The following is an 18473-nucleotide window of genomic DNA, read 5'->3' on the forward strand; positions in this document are numbered from 1 at the left end:
GGAGAGTACAGTACAACAGAGTTGTTAGACATCTTCCCTGCCTACAGTTAGATACATCCCCGCCCATAAGAAGCTTACAGTCTACAGGGGAAGACAGACATTAAAATAAATTATAGATAGGGGAAATGGCAGCATCTAAGGATAAGTAGGTAAGTGCTGTGGGGCTGAGGGTGGGGCGACTAGTGCTTGAGTGGTGAAAATCCAAATGAACACCCCACCCCAGGGCACTTAATGTATTTATCCATAGCTTATTTATATTAACGGCTTTCTCCCTCTTGACTATAAACTCCTTGTACGCAGGGAAGATGTCTAACAACTCTGTTGTACTGTACTCTCCCAAGTGCTTAGTACAGTGCTCTACACTCCATTAAGAGCTCAATAATTCCACAGAGATCGATAGGAGAGTGCATGCCCTTTCACCTACATTTCACTGATTTAAAACACACGTTTTTAAAGGGGTGATTGATCACACTATTTTTTAGTGGTATTTGTTAAATGTTTACTATGTTCCAGGCACTGTACTAAGCCCTGGGGTAGGTACAAGCTATTCAGGGTTGGACACAGTTCACGCCCCACATGGCGCTCACAGTATTAATCCCCATTTTACAGATGAGGTAACTGAGGTACAGAGAAGTGAAGTAATAATGATGGTATTTGTTAAGCGCTATGTGCCAAGAACTGTTCTAAGCGCTGGGGTAGATACAAGGTAATCAGGTTGTCCCACGTGGGGCTCGCAGTCTTAATCCCCATTTTACAGATGAGGTAACTGAGGCACAGGGAAGTTAAATGTCTTGCCCAAACTCACACAGCTAACAAGTGGTGGGGCCAGGATTAGAACCCATGACCTCTGACTCCCAAGCCAGTGCTCTTCCCACTAAGCCATGCTGCTTCTCACCCTTGTTTAGCAGTCATGCGCACCACTTGTGCTGAAAAAAATTTCCTCCAAAACTACATTCCCACACTTTTGTGTTCTGTCCCATGAAGTCATCATATTGTTCTGGGAACTGCTCTGAATTTGTCTCGAATCAGGCTCAGTTGGTTCTTAAAGCAAACAAATTGGGAGAAATGAGGGACGAGCCATGGGTACCATCCCCCTCTTCCCCAGCTTCAATCTGATAAAAGTTTCCAGGCCTTGAATTTACAGCATAGCTCTAGGCATTCTACCCTGTGCACACCACATTACACTAAGGATGAGCTATTGATCAAATGCCAATATTGATGTTCTGGGTGGACCTGAAATTTGACAGACCTAAAGAGCTGGATGTCAATCAGTGGTATTTACTGAGCATTTACTAAGAAGAGTACTGTACTAAGCACTTGGGAGAGTACAAGAGCATTGGTAAACATGTTCCCTGCCCACAAGGAGCTTGCGTATTGAAGTATGTTCACAAGATCCTTTTCTACGGTGACAAAATATAAAAATAAGTGCACGCTTGATCCAATATTTGTCACTAGTCAAAAGATGACTAAACATACATTGGTCTTGTTTTTGATACCCTTCTCTCACTATCTGGAGAGAGAAATTTGATGCTTTGCAAACACAAACTCAAACACTCAAGGATGTTTGCCCAGGCCCCTTTTTTTATTTAAAGGCTTCATGAGACTTTCTGGGAAAACAAAACAGACTCTAAATGGCAGCATTATTTTAAAATAAGATTAAAAATGAAGTGCTGCTCTTAATGAAAATCGGTTCAGTTTTCCAACAGCTCATTATGAGAAGAGAATTCAAATCAAACTCTAAAATGTGCCATTAACCATCAACTGAACCATTGGAAAGCTACACACCAACTGGAAGAATATCGTATTGCCATTAACCTTAAGAATGGTTTGAGATATCTCTTATTCGCTAAAATCTAAATGCATCCAATTAAAGCCACCAGATCAACTGTCCAAATTAATCACTTACCAATTTAATTAAGGTAAACCAACCTGTCAGAAAGCTTGCCTCGTCTCTATTCCTCAAGATTATCGACTTTTAATAGTTCACTGGATTGGTAATTACTTGTTTATGGCATTATCAAATGGCTGAAAGACAAGAACCCTGTAAGCCACCAGGACCATTTCAGACAGGTCATGGTCAGGAATCCAGAGGAGAAAACAATGCCGGTCAAACTGGAGTTCTGAAGAGGAAACCCCTTGACGCTGTTCTAAAGACTTGCCCCCATTACATTCAGGGTGACGGAAGCAGTCGGATCAAAACTAAACAGAGCCAGGAGCAATGTGAAAAATCCTAATGAGCCCCCAGAAATCCAACTATTGATTTGTCGCAACCTCGGTTCAATTAGTTTTTTTGGAACAATATGAGCTGGCAACAAACAAGTTTAAAGACTGTGCAATGGCCCTAAAGAGAAAGAATTAAAGCAGCCACTTCTGTATTACTAGAATGCCCAGAGTGCCTTGTGAGAAATCACATTTTATCAAAGGGAAGTCAGTAAGAGCATTTCAGAGATGGCGATACATATGAGATGAGGGATTTTCTATAGGTGAAGGAAGTTCATTTTAAAAAGTAAGGTCACAGCCTACAGGAAGCAGGACCACTGACTGCTTGTAGGCCTACCCAACTGCCGTCAAAGAGGACTATTTGCTCCAGGGGAAGCTGTCGCTTCAGGAGTCAGGATATGTCCACATTAGAGTATTTCCATTTGAGAATAAAACCACGCCCACTTTCCTTTTTAAGAGATAATTTCTTCAATGAAAACCTTCAACGGAGTGAACTTCAGGCCCATGGTAATTCTGGTTTCCGTCCAACAAGTTATTAAAACTTGAACGCTAACTTGTTAATTAAGATGCTTAATTAACACTCTTATACAACATTACCTATCCAGGGAGGAAATGTATTGCTCTAATAAACCATTCCGCCACATCTACTTTGACTGTGAGGGCCATGTGGGACAGGGAATGTGTCTGACCTGATTATCCTCTATCCCAGTGTTTAGTATAATGCTTGGCACTTAATAAATGCTTGCTAAGTACCATTTTTAAAAAAATATCTCAGAAAATGCAGATCAGGCAAAGCAAAACTTAAAAAAGGTGATATTTCGAAAGCCAAGGGAAACAATTTCAAAAATACATCTCTGAATCTGACAACAAAAACAATTTTAAAACCTGCAATTGCTGAACCTCACCGAAAGGGAGTAGATGTCTGATGGGGTTTTGCTCTCAGCTGTACGGGCATTTGCACAGACTCCCGGCAACTGAATTAATGAGCCGGTCTTTAGATCCTTGCAGTGACACATTAAGATTCACTGTTGCTATAATCTCTCTCGCTTATAAAACACACGGGTTCCAAGATTTTTGCTTTAAGTTCAGTCAAAACGGAGTGGATTGTTTGGTACACACACCAGCAAAGCTCTTCGTTACAGCCCCACAAAAAACACAAATGAAAACTCGCGGGTCCATTGTAATACACTGTCCCACTTTTGAATGCAACACTTAGCTCTGGCTTACCACCCTGACAAATAAAGGAAAGCACTTTATGAAACCAATTTAATTGGGAGGTGACAGAAAACATACAGCCATTTTCTTCAGCCTTATCATTGAATTGGCTTCAGCTCCAATCTCTGGCAAATCCCACTCAACAGCAGAAATTAACCAGGTCAGCAGAACAGGTGCTATGTTGTGTCTCTCAAGAGCCTGGCATCCCCACAATTACCTGCACACAATGAAGCAGTAATCTTTACAGATCATCTCTCCCAAGAAGCATATTGGGGAGGGAGGGGAAAGCTGAAGGGTGGTGGGGGAAGGGGAATGGAGAGGAGAGGAGGAGGAGGGAGAGAGAGAAAAGGCAAGAAAGGAAAATGAATGTGCAGCTGCCTGGCGGCTCAGCAGATGTCGGTGTGTGATGTACGAGGCTAGGATAAGCTGTCGTAGCTTGCTGCCAAAGAGTGGTAAGTGATTAAAGCCTGCACAGTTCTAAACACCATATTTAGAGTCTGCGGGGTTTTGAGACTTGCACCCATTCCTTGCTGTGCCGCCAGATGTTGGCAACTGGTCCTGTTCCTACTGACTAGGCCCGGACGGCAGCAGTTGGTACTACAGCACCGCAATCTGGAACGCTTCCGGAGATGCTGTACATTAACAAGTGTCACCCATCATTCACCTTTTACAGAAGGCTGAAACAACTCCAATTTGCTGCCGCTTCCCTCTTGGGAAACGGCCAAGATAAAGTTGCGACTGGCAGCCCCATTTGTTTTACTCAGGTGTTTCAGCTGCCTCACTGACCTCTATTAGTTTAAGTTTTAATTTAGATTAACCCCGGCACCCCAATTAACCAGCAAGGGGAAAAGCTAAGATGTGACTAGTCATAACTCTGAAATCGGAATTTATCGAAGTTGAAATTATTAGCTGGAATGAAGGGCCAACCAACTAATGTTATTTTTCTTTGAACCTACCTCTTCTGGCAAAAAAAAAAAAAAAAGTTCTATCATCCTAAGAATTACACTTCCCCAGTAATTTCGGCTTGTTTTATTAAGCCTACTTAATTGATAATGCACTTTCCATCTAACAATACACACTTGAATTAATCGGGACTGGAACATTTTCAATTCTCTCTCATGATCTCACCCAATTATCCCAGCATTAATATTCCAGATCCAGATCGGGTTCTCTCATGGTCACTTAATGGAAAAGCATTCCTTTTTCAGGTGACAGGAGAATGTAGGGGAAAAAGGGGGGTGGTGGAGGGAATCAGGAACTCTGACTGAAAACACCTAAGGCCCTCTCACCTACTCCCTTCTCCACTCATCTAATCATAGTGATTCACCTACAGTTACAATTCAGTGTGGGGGAATTAATTATAGGAAAATATAATAAGGGCAACAGCCCACTGTTGGGTAGGGACCGTCTCTATATGTTGCCGACTTGTACTTCCCAAGCGCTTAGTACAGTGCTCTGCACACAGTAAGTGCTCAATAAATACGATTGAATGAATGAATGAATGGAATAAGTCATAAAGAGATATGAATATGTATGGGAAAGCTAAGAGAATCCCTCCTGTTCTTCTGGCTCTAAACAATCAGGAACTTTCATGGGCATTTTCTTCAGTCTTTATAGGCAGACATGACAATCTTTTCATCTTCCAAGTGAGTCCAAAAAACAAGAAAAGGAGCCTCAAATATAAACTTAATGGAAAGGGCTAAGATAATGAATAACATCCTTGATCCTCAAGTTAATTATTATTACTGCTAATAATATTTGTTAAGCACTTACTATATGCCAAGCACCGCAAGAAACACTGGGATAGATGCAAGATAATCAGGTCCCACATGGGGCTCACAGTTTAAACAGGAGGAAGAACAGCTATTTAATCCTCATTTTATAGGTGAGGAAATTATGGTACAGAGAAGTCTGGGGACTTGCCCAAGGTCACACAGCAGGTGTGTAGTAGGGCCGGAATTAGAACCCAGGTCCTCTTGACACTTAGGCCTATGCTCATTTCACTTAGCAATGCTCTTTCTCTCATTAGGAAAGATACAGCACTTAGGGGATCAGAAAAACAGCCGAAGGACAGCATGGCTTAGTGGAAAAGGCAAGAGGCTAGGAGTTGAGAGACTTGGGTTCTAGTCCCGCTCCTGGCACTGGCCTACTTGTGCCCTGGACCATTTCCTCATCTCTTCAATTATGAACCCCATACAAAACAGACTGTTCCTGATCTGATTATCTTCTATTTATCCCATGGTTAGCACATGGTAAGTATTTAAAATGCGCTTTATAAAGTACAGTAAAATTCTAAGTTGGCTCCTCCAGACGAATCAGAACATTTATTTGCTTATTAAACTCAATAGGCTCATCAATACTCCAGAACCACATAAAACAGACTAGACAACAATTTCAGTGAGTCAGTGACTTAGAGGGAACACTAAAAATAAAAAAAGACTACATTCATACCCCCCTCTGGACTGTAAGCTCACTGTAGGCAGGGCATGTGCTCAGTATAGTGTTTTGCACACAGTACTTGCTCAATAAATTCTTGACTGTGAGCCCGCTGTTGGGTAGGGACCATCTCTATATGTTGCCAACTTGTACTTCCCAAGTGCTTAGTACAATGTTCTGCACACAGTAAGCACTCAATAAATACGATTGAATGAATGAATGAATATAACTGAATGAATTAATGAATTGCTATAGATGTGTTTTATTATTTAATCTCTAAACCCTTAGATGAGTTAGGTCAGAATTAACAACTAATCCTTGGGCAAGAAAAATATACCAAAAGAGAGATAATGTAAACAGAGACTTTAAGGAATCTCATTGGATCAAATGGTCCATCCAGTCCAATATTCCATGTCAGATGAAGCCTCCCCCAAAATACTTGAAGGAAAAGTGTAATGGCCCCCCTTCCTCATATCCTTCCCACGGTTTGGGATTTACCTACTCTTATCCCTAACTTTTGATTCAAATAAAATCATCTTGGACATGGACTCTACAAAGTTGTAAGTCCTCTTATTTTCCCCTCTTACATCCCTACATTTTCCCTTTAGACAAGATCACGCCTAAGGAGGAGTTACAATTCTAATTCTGTGCTTCAGGCCTCTCTTCAACAGTGAACGCACTTAAAATCAAACTAACAAGGAGTCATTATCAAGGAGTCTTTAGCAAAGAACACACCACCTCATAAAAGCTGAAAGCAATTTACAAACTAGATTCCACTCACCTTCAGCAGCCCCCAGTGAGGTACTATAATAATCCCAGTTTTCCAAAGGGAGAATCTAAAGCAGTACGAGGAAGGGATTTACCCAAAATTACACAGCAAGTCGAGAGCAGAATTAGTGAGATCTAACTCTCCATCGAATAGGCATCTGTCAAAGCTGCCTCTCCTGCTCCAGAGAACCCACAGGGCAGTTTAAAAATACCAGACCTTCTCTGCACCTCAGAAAAGATTCTTAGGGCCTACCTGGTGGTAAAAGTCATCATCATCAAAGATCTCTTCATCCAGGTCCTTCAAGTGAGCGTTGGCTGGAGCCTGAGGCAAAATCTCCTATATCAGCAAAGATAGAGAGAGACAAGCATTGAACAGGGGCTTTACCAAGGCAAGGTGATTATCACATTTTTATTAGTATCTCCTCTGAAATGCTTCTCTCAAGTTTTAGATTAAGGCAGTTCTCCACGTTAATGTTGTTCCTCATTTTACAATACTTGATAACAATGACATAGCCATTGTCATTGAACCTTTTCTGCGGTTGTTACAAGCCCAGGAGAAGCCTGAAGCTAGGACAAACCTAACTTGTTTCAGGAATTTTGAAAGGCTACTAATTCTGGGATTTCTAATGTGCCTTCACCTGTCATCAGACTCAATAAATTAAAATTGAGACTATTCCCAAAAGTTTCCTATCCCCTAGATCATACCTCTGATCTTCCATTCCTCTGCCACCCTCACTTCTGTTTCTACTTTCTCTGCTAACTGTTAGTTCTTTCCCCTCTCAGATCAGGTGGGTCTGCACACAGGCTGAGCAATTACCTGTTTGATTTGTTCCATGGAGTCAGTCCAAAGAGATAATTCAGGCCAAATAATCCAACCTGGGGCCTAAATTATCCAATTGGACTGACTCCATAGAGCAAATCAAACAGATGATTGGTCAGTCCTCTAATTCAACTTGACGGTGGAAGGTCCAGACCTGGGATTTGTTCATAAGAACCTATTTAGGTTTCCAGCTAATCAGCTAGGAAGAAATTGCTCCCCGTTCCCTCTGCATCACAATGCTCTTACCTGCTGTCCTGGCACACTGTCAGGGATAGGCTGGACTTCTGGCTCGGCCTTGCCAAGAACACGGTACAAAGAGCGCTTAGTCTGCGTCCGCCGAAGTAATCTCTCTTTGTCCATCAGAATATGATCTATCTGAGTCAGGATTGGGCGCTCAAAGGCTCCAAAACCCTGCAACAATATTAACCGATGTCAGATGATGCGGAAAGCCAGTGCTCAAGGCAGCAAAACTATTTTCTCTCTCTCTCTCTCTGTGACAGTGAATAAGCACATGGTGTTTTTTTTGTGTTTGTTTTTTTTAAGAAGGGAGGTTTTGTTTTGTTTCCATCTATGCTTGTGGGTTTTTGTTTTTCAAAATTGACCCGAGGAAAACCAAGAGCCCAGCTTAACACATCAGCATCACCACTCTCAGGTAGACAGGCTCTGGCTCACAATTTATAATACAGAATGCCATCCCTCAGAAAATACCTTTCATTTTCACTGTTCTTGGTAACTGGAAATCTCAAACGAGAAGGAAAACATAATGCCTTCTGAGGTTTTCAAATCTGAGTTTTGGCTTAAACTCAAGGAGATGTATTGGGGGGAGGAAAACCTAACAGTTCATCCATTTACCTAAGGCATGACATCTCTTATGACAACTACTGCCACACCTTTCAGGCAGGCAGAGAAGCTGTGTGACCTTGGGCAAATCACTACATTTCTTTGTGCCTCAGTCACCTCATCTGTAAAATGGAGATTAAGATTGTGAACCCAATGTGGGACAGGGACTGTGTCCAACCTCATACCTTATATCTACTCTAGCACTTTGAACAGTGACTGGCACATTAATAAGCACTTAAATACCATCATTATTATTATTATTAAGCACATACCACCCATCTGTGCAACACATAGCTATATACTTGCCTTTCCCAGCTTGCCAGAGGCCAATTTGGTTTTGTCGTGCCATTTTTGCAGCATCCGGTTACGATAGGATGTGAAGTCAGCAAAGCGTTTTGCCATGAAGTCAGGGTAGTCGCTCATCTCTAGCTTCCGCTTAGGTGGCCCTTTCCTCCGCTGCTGCTGCTGTCCCTCCTCTTCACTGGAAATTTCCTCCTCACTAGAATTGAGAACAGTAAGCAGCTCTATCAAGGGCCAAGGTCAGAGGAGAGGGACAGATGACTCTCATCTAATTTTTATACTTTATAAGGGTTCCACGGTGGTTGTTATGAGATGAACTCAGAAACCCTCCTGGAAACGCATTTGTGGATCTTCAATTCCAATCTGAACCCAAGTTATATAACCAGAAGAAAATTCATTCATTCAATTGAGCACTTACTGTGTGCAGAGCACGATGATAATAATAATAATAATAATAATAATAATAATAATAATAATAAATATTTGTTAAGCGCTTACTATGCACCAAGCACTGTTCTAAGCGCTGGAGTAGGTACAAGGTAATCAGATTGTCCCACATGGGGCTCACAGTCTTAATCCCCATTTTACAGATGAGGTAACTGAGGCACAGAGAAGTTAAGTGACTTGCCCAAAGTCACACAGCTGATAAGTGACAGAGTTGGGATTAGAACCCATGAACTCTGACTCCCAAGCCCGTGCTCTTTCCACTAAGCCATGCTGCTTCTCTGCCCTTATCCGTACCTAAGCGCTTGGGACAGTACAACAATAAACAGAAACATTCCCTGCCCACAACAATCTTACAGTCTAGAGGGAGCTGAATGCAAGAAATCTGAATACCAATTTGTATACATACCACTTTTCCTTTCTTCCTCCCGTCTATATTTTAGTATCTGTCTCCCCCATTAGGTTGTGGGCGCTGTGAGAGCTTGCCTCTAATGTAATCTCCCAAGCACTCAGTACAGTGCTCTGCACACAGTAGGCATTCAATAAATACTACTGAAAGATTAACTGAGAGTGGTCTTCCAATTGAGAACCTAAAGGCAATGGTCCTGTCTACCCTATGTAGCAAGGTCTTTTGGAGGGTTCGTGGTACATAGGGTAGACAGGACTTTTGGAGATCTGACTTTGAAGCTGGACAGAAAATGGTCTGTCAGATTAAGGGGGAATTCTGTTGGTCTTGTTTCTCTAAGTACTTGCGGTGTGCACAGTACTCTCCCACAAGATATATCATCTTAACAGTTTCCAGCCCTCTCTGTTCTTACTCAGCTCTTTTCTTGCCTAGTCCTGCCCCTGACTTTAGGTTGAGCTTTCTTTCCACTCTCTTCCTGCCCAGTTTTGGCCCTCTTGCTTGGCTTTCTTTTTTCCTTATGGTATTCATTAAGCGCTTACTATGTTATGTACTGTTCTTAGCACTGGGGTTGGTATAAGTTAATCCCGATGGACACAGTCCCACATGGGGCTCTCAGTCTAAGCGGAAAGGGGAACAGGTACTGAATCCCCATTTTACAGTTGAGAAAACTGAGGCAATCTAGAAGTTAAATGACTTGCCCAAAGTCACACAGCAGGCAAGTGGTGGAGCCAAGACTAGAACCCACATCCTAGGACTCCCACGCCTGTGCTCTTTCCACTAGACCACACTGCTTTCTCTCTGACTTGTCAATCCACGCCCAATGCTTTCTGTTTCTTTCATTCCATCTTCTTTTGCTATCTGGCTTCTTTCCTACCTTCACATTATGGCTTCAGCACCAACCCAAGTTTGTGCAGGGCATTTTATGGATAATACTGAAGGTAACCATTTCTCTAGATTCAGATTTTCTGTTAAGATTTCCCACCTGCTTCTCCCCAACCCTACCTTTACTCCAAATTAATGAAATGTGCCTCTTTTGTGTATTGGTGCCAATCTCCCTGGATTTCTATTTTATTTATAAATTTCCTAAAATTTGTAATGTACTCTGTTATCTCCATCTGCTCACTCTTCTGTCTTTTCCCTCTCCAGGCTGTAAGCTTCTGTGGACAAGGAATGTGTCTCCTGACGATACTGTACTGTACTCTCCCAATAATAATAATAATAATAACAATAACAATAATAATAATAATAATGGCATTTATTAAGCACTTACTATGTGCAAAGCACTGTTCTAAGCACTGGCTCTTAGCACAGTATTCTGCACACAGTGAGCACTCAAATACTACTGACTGATTCTCTTTCACTTTAAAATGTTTCTCCTTCTCCATTTCCTCTCTTTTGACATTCCGTCTTCCCAGGCTTGGGTCCTCTTTCCCTTGCTCCTCTATGCTTTTTCCCTATGCTGAATTTTTTTTCCCTCTTCCATCTTGCTCCTCTCTTCTTTCAGTATTTTCCAGATTTCCCTTTTGCAACTCCTCCAAATCTGCCAGTTAGCTCTACATCCCAGGAAACAAGTTTCAAATTCCCACCTGCACATTCTCTCACAGTGGTTACTACACAGCTCTGCAGAGTTAGCACTTCACAAATTCTGATACTACTACTACTGCTTTGCTGTCTTTTCTGGCTGGTTTCCTGAGACCGAATTCCCCTTTTTCTCCAGTGTCTCTTTCCAAGCCCATCTTCTCTTAGTCTTTCCTTCTCTTCCCTCTCTCACACCATTCCTCTGGTCAATCCTGAATTATCCCAGCCCACTTCCCTTCCTCCTCCAGTCTTCTACTTTGCCTCCTCCTCTCCATCACACTTTTTTTAATCATCAATTCTCCATTCAGCTGCTACCACCTCCATGGAAAAGCCAGCTACTGGCCAGGATTTGGAAGCTGTCACTGATTTCCAGAAAGGTAAAGACTCAGAGGCAATGAGCTGGCTGAAGGACAGCTTTTGGCAGCCTGAGAAATCCTTTAACCTCATTTCTCTCTTACCTCTCTGCTTTGGTTTTTTTCCCATCTACCAGGTGCCTCGTGTCTGGATGCTGGTAAAGCAGTTCATCCTGAAGATCCACCAGAGACCTCAATAATGCTTTAAGTGCCTTGTGATCTATAAAACAAAATGTACACAAAGATCAATCCTTCATCTCCTTAACTCCTCCTCCCCAAACTAGATGTCGGTAACAATTCTCAATTTAACGAGCTCTCACTATGTGTGAAACCCTGTGATTAGGTCCTGGGTGGGATATGAAAAGCAAAAGACACAGTTCTTCAATCAGTGCTAACTACTGAGTGCTTATTTGGTGAGGAGCACTGTACCGAGTGCTTGGGTGAGTAAAATGCAATAGACTGGTGGACAAGAACCCTGCCCTCAAGGGGTTTACAATCTAGTGGCAACCCCGGTGGAGAGGGCAAGAGCTGGAATAGAGGTTGCAGAAGCTGGGTCTTCCGTCAGGCCCCAACCCTGCCCCTCCTCCCCAGCCCGTTCTCTACTTCACACTTCTGTCACTAAATATTGATTGGGCGGAAACTCCCAGAACAGAAGTTCTAGTAACCAACAAACCTCCTTGTTGCAGTAATATTGTAGAAAATTGGACTGAGTGGAATGACAGAAGGTTTCATAGAGTAGATTGGTTTTTAATGGATCTTTATTGACTGGAGGGACAAGATTTGATGAGGTGGATCATATCTGCTCCAACTGTTAAAACTACCATACATATGCAGATCACTTCCAAATCTTTCTCCTCTCCTGATCTCTTCCTGCAACACAATCCTACATTCCCTGTCTCTACTAAATCACCTCACGAATGTTCTGCTACCACCTCAAAATTAACATGTCAAAGACTAAAGACTAAACCCTCTGGCCTAACTTCCTACCTTCTGTTGGAAGTGACACCATCTGTCTGCTTCCCAAGTTCAAAACCACAGTCATCCTTGCCTTCTTTCTGTCCCTTGTATTTTGGGGGGAGTTTTTTTGCTTTCTGCAATTGCTGAACCCTGTCACTTCACCTTTTATAAAATAACTGAATCTATCCCTTCATCTTTGCCAATTCCCTCATTCGGCCTCTAATACTCTTTCTCTTGGACTGTTATAATCCCTTCCTTGCTGGCCTCCAAGTCAGGCTCAAATCCTTGATCACGAGATTCAGTCTACTGCCCTACCTTCATTTCCTGTGACCTTCCTGCCCTCCCTTGTCCATTCCAGATTCCTCTCTGGCCCATCTTCAATCCTTCCCCATAAATTCCACATGCATGGAACTAAACTGGCTACTGGGGCTATTGATTATCCATCCATCTGGAGAACCGACAACAGAGATCGCCCCTTCCTTCTAGCTAGGGCCTGCAGCCCACCTCTGGAGAATAATCTTTCTCCATGGACCATTCTATCTCACTCTCCTCCTAACAGTCTTCCTCCTTCAGAATGCTATCCCACATTAGATGGAGAAAGTGACTGACTCATGCATAGACCCAACCAAACCACCGATCTTCTCTCTCATTTACACACATACATCCTGTTTGTGGCATTGTGCATATTTGACCATCATTACCTAAATTAATTTATATGTTCCTTAAGGGCAGCTGTGTCGATATGTTCTGCACCCTCCCCTGCAGATCTTAATTCAGTGACAGAACCCCTGTGGGCTCTGTCAATATATATCACTCTGCTTCACTTTTGCAGGTGATGGAACTGACAGTGATCACTATCTGTATATGGAGATGGCTGAAGAGACTGATTAGCATTCAAAATTATCTTCCCCATTGCTGTAACTGCTATTTGCATCAGCTGGCAGGCTGTCTTTTTTTTTTTTTACTCAAAAACAGCTATTCTATGCCTGAATGTAAATATGAAATTGAACTAAACTTTTAAAAATGGATATTAAATGCAGTTACACCACTGATCTTCAACCTGTGTTTTCCAGCTGTCACCTGGGGAAAGTGCACTACTAGAAGGGGAATAAAATGATATTCAGGGGGTGAAAGATTTTCTCTTTTCCCTTCTTCTCTGCAGTGTGACAGTTCCTGAGTAAGGTTAACAGATAAATAAAATGTTAGAGAAAATCTAGAAAAGACGACCCTGAAAACATCAAAATGATTTCCCTAATTATGTAAAAGCAGAGACTTATTGAAAGCTCGGGCTGATTTTGGAGAAGGAAAAGAAAGATAAAGAGACAAGAGAGGGCAAAGATGGAAACAATACCTGCAGAAAACAGCTCTTATCCTCTCCAAAAGTTAGTGTACTCTTGGGTCTAAAACAACTCCATCCTACTCCAAGCAAAGAATAACTACAGGAGTCTCCCATGATAATGCTCTTCTTTCGGCACTTTCAGATAGCACAATTTCATTTTAATGCTTGCATTCACTCAAGATAATGCTACAAAGTTACCTCTCAAACATTTCCCTTCCATTCCGACTGATCCCTGCTATCTATTCACAAGGTGTTTTTATGCTGAACAGGATGTGAAATACGGCACTTTGAAAATTAAACATACATATGTATACACATTTAAAAAATCTAATCCATAATTTATCTTGGGTCATATTATTATTGCTATCTGATCAGGTCCCATCACTGCTGATGGCACTACCATCCTTCCCATCTCACAAGCCTGCAACCTTGGTGTCATCCTTGACTCGGCTCTCTCCTTCACCCCTCACATCCAATCCGTCACCAAAAACTGCCGCTCTCACCTCCGCAATGTCGCCAAGAACCGCCCTTTCCTCTCCATCCAAACCACTACCCTACTGGTTCAACCTCTCATCCTATCCTGACTGGATTACTGCTTCAGCCTCCTCTCTGATCTCCCATCCTCCTGTCTCTCCCCACTTCAGTCTATACTTCACGCTGCTGCCCGGATCATCTTTGTGCAGAAACGCTCTGGGAATGTTACTCCCCTCCTCAAAAATCTCCAATGGCTACCAATCAACCTACGCATCAGGCAAAAACTCCTCACTCTCGGCTTCAAGGCTCTCCATCACCTCGCCCTCTCCTACCTCATCTCCCTTCTTTCTTTCTACAGCCCAGCCCACACCCTCCGCTCCTCTGCCGCTAACCTCCTCACTGTGCCTCATTCTCGCTTGTCCCACCATCGAGCCCCGGCCTACGTCCTCCCCACTGGCCTGGAATGCCCTCCCTCCGCACATCCGCCAAGCTAGCTCTCTTCCTCCCTTCAAAGCCCTACTGAGAGCTCACCTCCTCCAGGAGGCCTTCCCAGACTGAGCTCCCTCCTTCCTCTCCCCTTCCCCATCCCCCCCACCCTACCTCCTTCCCCTCCCCACAGAACCTGTATATACGTTTGTACAGATTTATTACTCTATTTATTTTACTTGTACATATTTACTATTCTATTTATTTTATTTTGTTAATGTTTTGTTTTGATGTCTGTCTCCCCCTGCTAGACTGTGAGCCCACTGTTGGGTAGGGACCTTCTCTATATGTTGCCAACTTGTATTTCCCAAGCGCTTAGTACAGTGCTCTGCACACAGTAAGCGCTCAATAAATACAATTGAATGAATGAGTGGTAATGTGTTCTTTGGTCCATTTTTGGATCTTGGAGACGTGTTAAAGCACTTTACATTATTTCAAATGGGAAACTACTTCATTTAGCAGCCTTTCATGAAACCAGTTAAGAGCGCAAACCAGGGCATAGCTGTATCATATGCCTAGTGGACAGAGCACGGATCTAATTCTGGCTCGGCCACTTGTCTGCTTTGTGACCTTGGGCATATGCTTGTATCCACCCCAGGGCCTAGCACAGTGCCTGGCACATAGTAAGCGTTTAAAAAGTACCATTATTATTATTATTATTATTATTATTATTAATAATAATAATAATATGATTAAGTCACAACTTCTCTGGGACTCAGTTACCTCATCTGTGTAAAAAAAAAAAAATGGGGATTAAGACTGTGGGACAGGGATTGGTCCAACCTGACCACTCTGTATCTATCCCAGTTCTCGGAATGGCACGTGACCTAAAACTAAAACTAAACTGGTCTAAAACTAAAAAGTGCTTAATAAATACCATAAAAAACTGCATGCATCTTTTAAAAATATCCTCCACGGCACAGCCCCTCTCCTAAAATAGCCAATGTCTCCCTAAAGCTTCTTGTGTAAAATAACAACTCCAGACTCTTGGTTTGGGTTGGCTTCCTCTCTTCTCTCGCTACGCTCCAGTTTGTACTCTTCGCTCCTTCCATGCAGACTTAATTGTCCCTCACTCTCAACACTCCCACCTCCAATCCATTGCTCACACATTTCTCCCATCCGGAATTCTCTCCACATTAGCCATGTTCCTACCCTCCTTCAAAGTCCACCTACAAAGCCACCTCTTCTGGGAGGCATTTTCCAATTAATTCCTCCATCTTCCCCCTCATGCCATCCCATTAGCACTCATGTATCTATCTGTTTATTTGTTATTGATTAATTTGTTCACTGAGTTCTGTTCTCTCGCTCTGAGCTCATATATTAAATATCTTTCTACTGGTTCCCCTGCTAGACTGTACATTCCTCGAGGGCAAGGATCATGAATTTGGCTTCTTTTCTATGATCCCTAGGTGCCTGGTTCCATGTTCTGTCCACAGCAGACCCTCGATAAATGCTGTTGATTTCGATAGAGAAATGGGGAAACTGACGTTGGATCTACAATATTAAAATCTTGGGTCTTTTCTGAAAAATTATGGCACGACTTTCAGGAACTAGCCACAGTTGAGGAGGAAAGGTGAGTAAAATAACAGAAACAGAAGCAATCCACACACATTTCCTCTCAGATCCCTCGGCAACAAAAGAAGATGATGTAACCATTTTCCAAGGCTGTCTTCTTATGTGGTTCATATGTAACCATTATTTAGAAAAAACTGTTGGGGTGACATCACCTTTCTGAAGAGAATACAAAAGGGAGAAAAGATGCCTATAGGTCCACAGTTCCCAATTCTGAAGCTGCTAATCAGGAAGAGAATTCTCTTAGGGTCTTATCTTTCAGGAAAACTGACCATTTTTTTGCTCAACATTACGAGATACTAAAGAAATGAAACAAAGACAAATCTGTACAGGTCCTTTTTCTAGCTTTTTGAAAAGAGCTTAAAAAACAGACACCGAAATTTATTCTCCTTCTGTGCCCGATTCAGAGCCTAAATTATCCCATGGTCAAACGGCACTTTGGGAGGTGCACTAATTCTTTCAGTTCACTGGGTTCAATTGAGTGCTTTATGGCTGCAATGCAATAAATGGTGCCCTGATGACCTGAAAGAGTTTTAAGGCACCTCCATTTACTTCTGGGGGTAACTTTAAAAATACTCCATCCCAAGTATAAAGATATTTGCTTTCCTATTACTCCACTGAATTAAAGAAGGCGGACAGGTGGCCCACCATTTAAAGCTAAATATTTGGGAATATGCTAAGCAATGCCAACAGTCTGTGCCTAAGTCTCGGTGCTGTGTATACATGCAAAACAAGTATATTTTCATTGAATCTTTCAGGTAAACCCTTATTTCAAAATACTTCAGACTTAACTAATCCCAAAAAGTCAAAAATAAGGCCAAAACACTGAACATGAATAAATCACATTCAGGTCATAGCTTGACACCTATGGAATGGTGACTATATGAGGATTTAGGGAAGGATGGGAAAAAATCTACTTTGGGATGAGAATTGACAGAAGTTATGTAGATTCAGTAAGAAAGGTGCAAGTATCCTAGAAGTGCTGGTGAGCCCCAGGTAGAACAGGGACTGTGTCCAACCCGATTAACTTGTATCTACCCCAAGGCTAGAACCACTGTTCTTGGCACATAGTAAGCACTTAAGTGGTACCATAATTATTATTACTATTATCTATTACTACATTGGACAAAGTCCCTGGCCCTGATTGGGGCTCCACGCCTTAATCCCCATTTTACAGATAAGGGAGCTGAGGCAGAAAGAAGTGAAGTGACGTCCCCAAGGTCAAACAGCAGACACGTGCCAGAGCCAGGATTACAACCCAGGTCCTACTGACTCCCAGCCTGTGCTCTATCCACTAGGCCATGCCCCTCCCCCCCAAATTGAGAACTTCCTATCAAGATCCTCACTTTGTTGCTGTTATTACTTGCATATGTACTATATGAAAGCAAAGTAAGGTGACTAGACTGTAGGCTCCTTGAGGGCAGAGATTGTGTCTACTAACTCTATCGTATGCCCCAAGTGCTTAGAGCAGTGTTCTGCACACAGCAAGCACTCAATAAATACCACTGGTTGATATGTACTAAAGAGTGGCTGAACTACACAGCTTATGGAGAAGGCCTCAAAAATAATTACACCCTGAAAGAAATAATGCAATCAATAAAACTTACTTTCCTTTTTTCCCCTTCATTCAATTTTTGTTTTTAAACTCCCCCGAATATCTGACTTATATCACACCATGGAGTGAGGGTTCAAACAGCCAGAAGCTGAGGAATACCTCTTAGGTCTATGCCATTAATGGCAAATGCTTTTCTCATTCTCTTTTATTAATGGCATTTGTTAAACATTCACAATGTGCCAGGCACTGTACTGAGCGCTGGGCTACATACAAGCTAATCAGGCTGTACACGGTCCGTCTTAATCCCCATTTTACAGATGAAGTATCTGAGGCCCACAGACTTGCCCAAGGTCACGCAGCAGATGAGTGGCAGAGCCTGCATTAGAACCCAGGTCCTTCTGACTCTTAGGCCCGTGCTCTAGCCACTAGGAGCAAAGGACTCCTGCAGCATCGCACCTGTTGGAAAGGCCCGGCTAGAATCCTAATGTGGGCCTGCTGGTCTACCGCCCCATGACAGAATCAGTCTGGCTAAAATGGGTTCGGTGAGTAAAATTCCTTCTTGCGCTATGAAACGTGCTGCACTCCTGCTCACCTACTTCCTTAGTGCCTCCAATGCCCCAGGGAAACCGTGACCAGCGGGGCTGCGGGAAGGCAGCTGACACTAAGCAAACCCCTGGCACTCTAATCAATCCTTTCGGGCAAGTTCTCCA

The 18473-nt window shown here is 42.6% G+C and overlaps 1 protein-coding gene across 1 annotated transcript in view; it reads right to left on the reverse strand.

Moving 5' to 3' along the window:
* The window catches only part of AATF (apoptosis antagonizing transcription factor), a 108039-nt gene that overhangs the window by 57374 nt on the left and 32192 nt on the right, over positions 1–18473 (reverse strand). The window contains exons 5-8 of the mRNA XM_038759741.1: positions 11486–11600; positions 8606–8798; positions 7706–7870; positions 6893–6976 (exon numbers count right to left, since the gene is read on the reverse strand). Coding sequence (XP_038615669.1) covers positions 6893–6976; positions 7706–7870; positions 8606–8798; positions 11486–11600 — 557 coding nt within the window. The remainder of the gene's footprint in view (positions 1–6892; positions 6977–7705; positions 7871–8605; positions 8799–11485; positions 11601–18473) is intronic.

This window comes from Tachyglossus aculeatus, chromosome 17, assembly GCF_015852505.1.
Source record: "Tachyglossus aculeatus isolate mTacAcu1 chromosome 17, mTacAcu1.pri, whole genome shotgun sequence".
In the NCBI taxonomy this organism is placed as follows: Eukaryota; Metazoa; Chordata; class Mammalia; order Monotremata; family Tachyglossidae; genus Tachyglossus; species Tachyglossus aculeatus.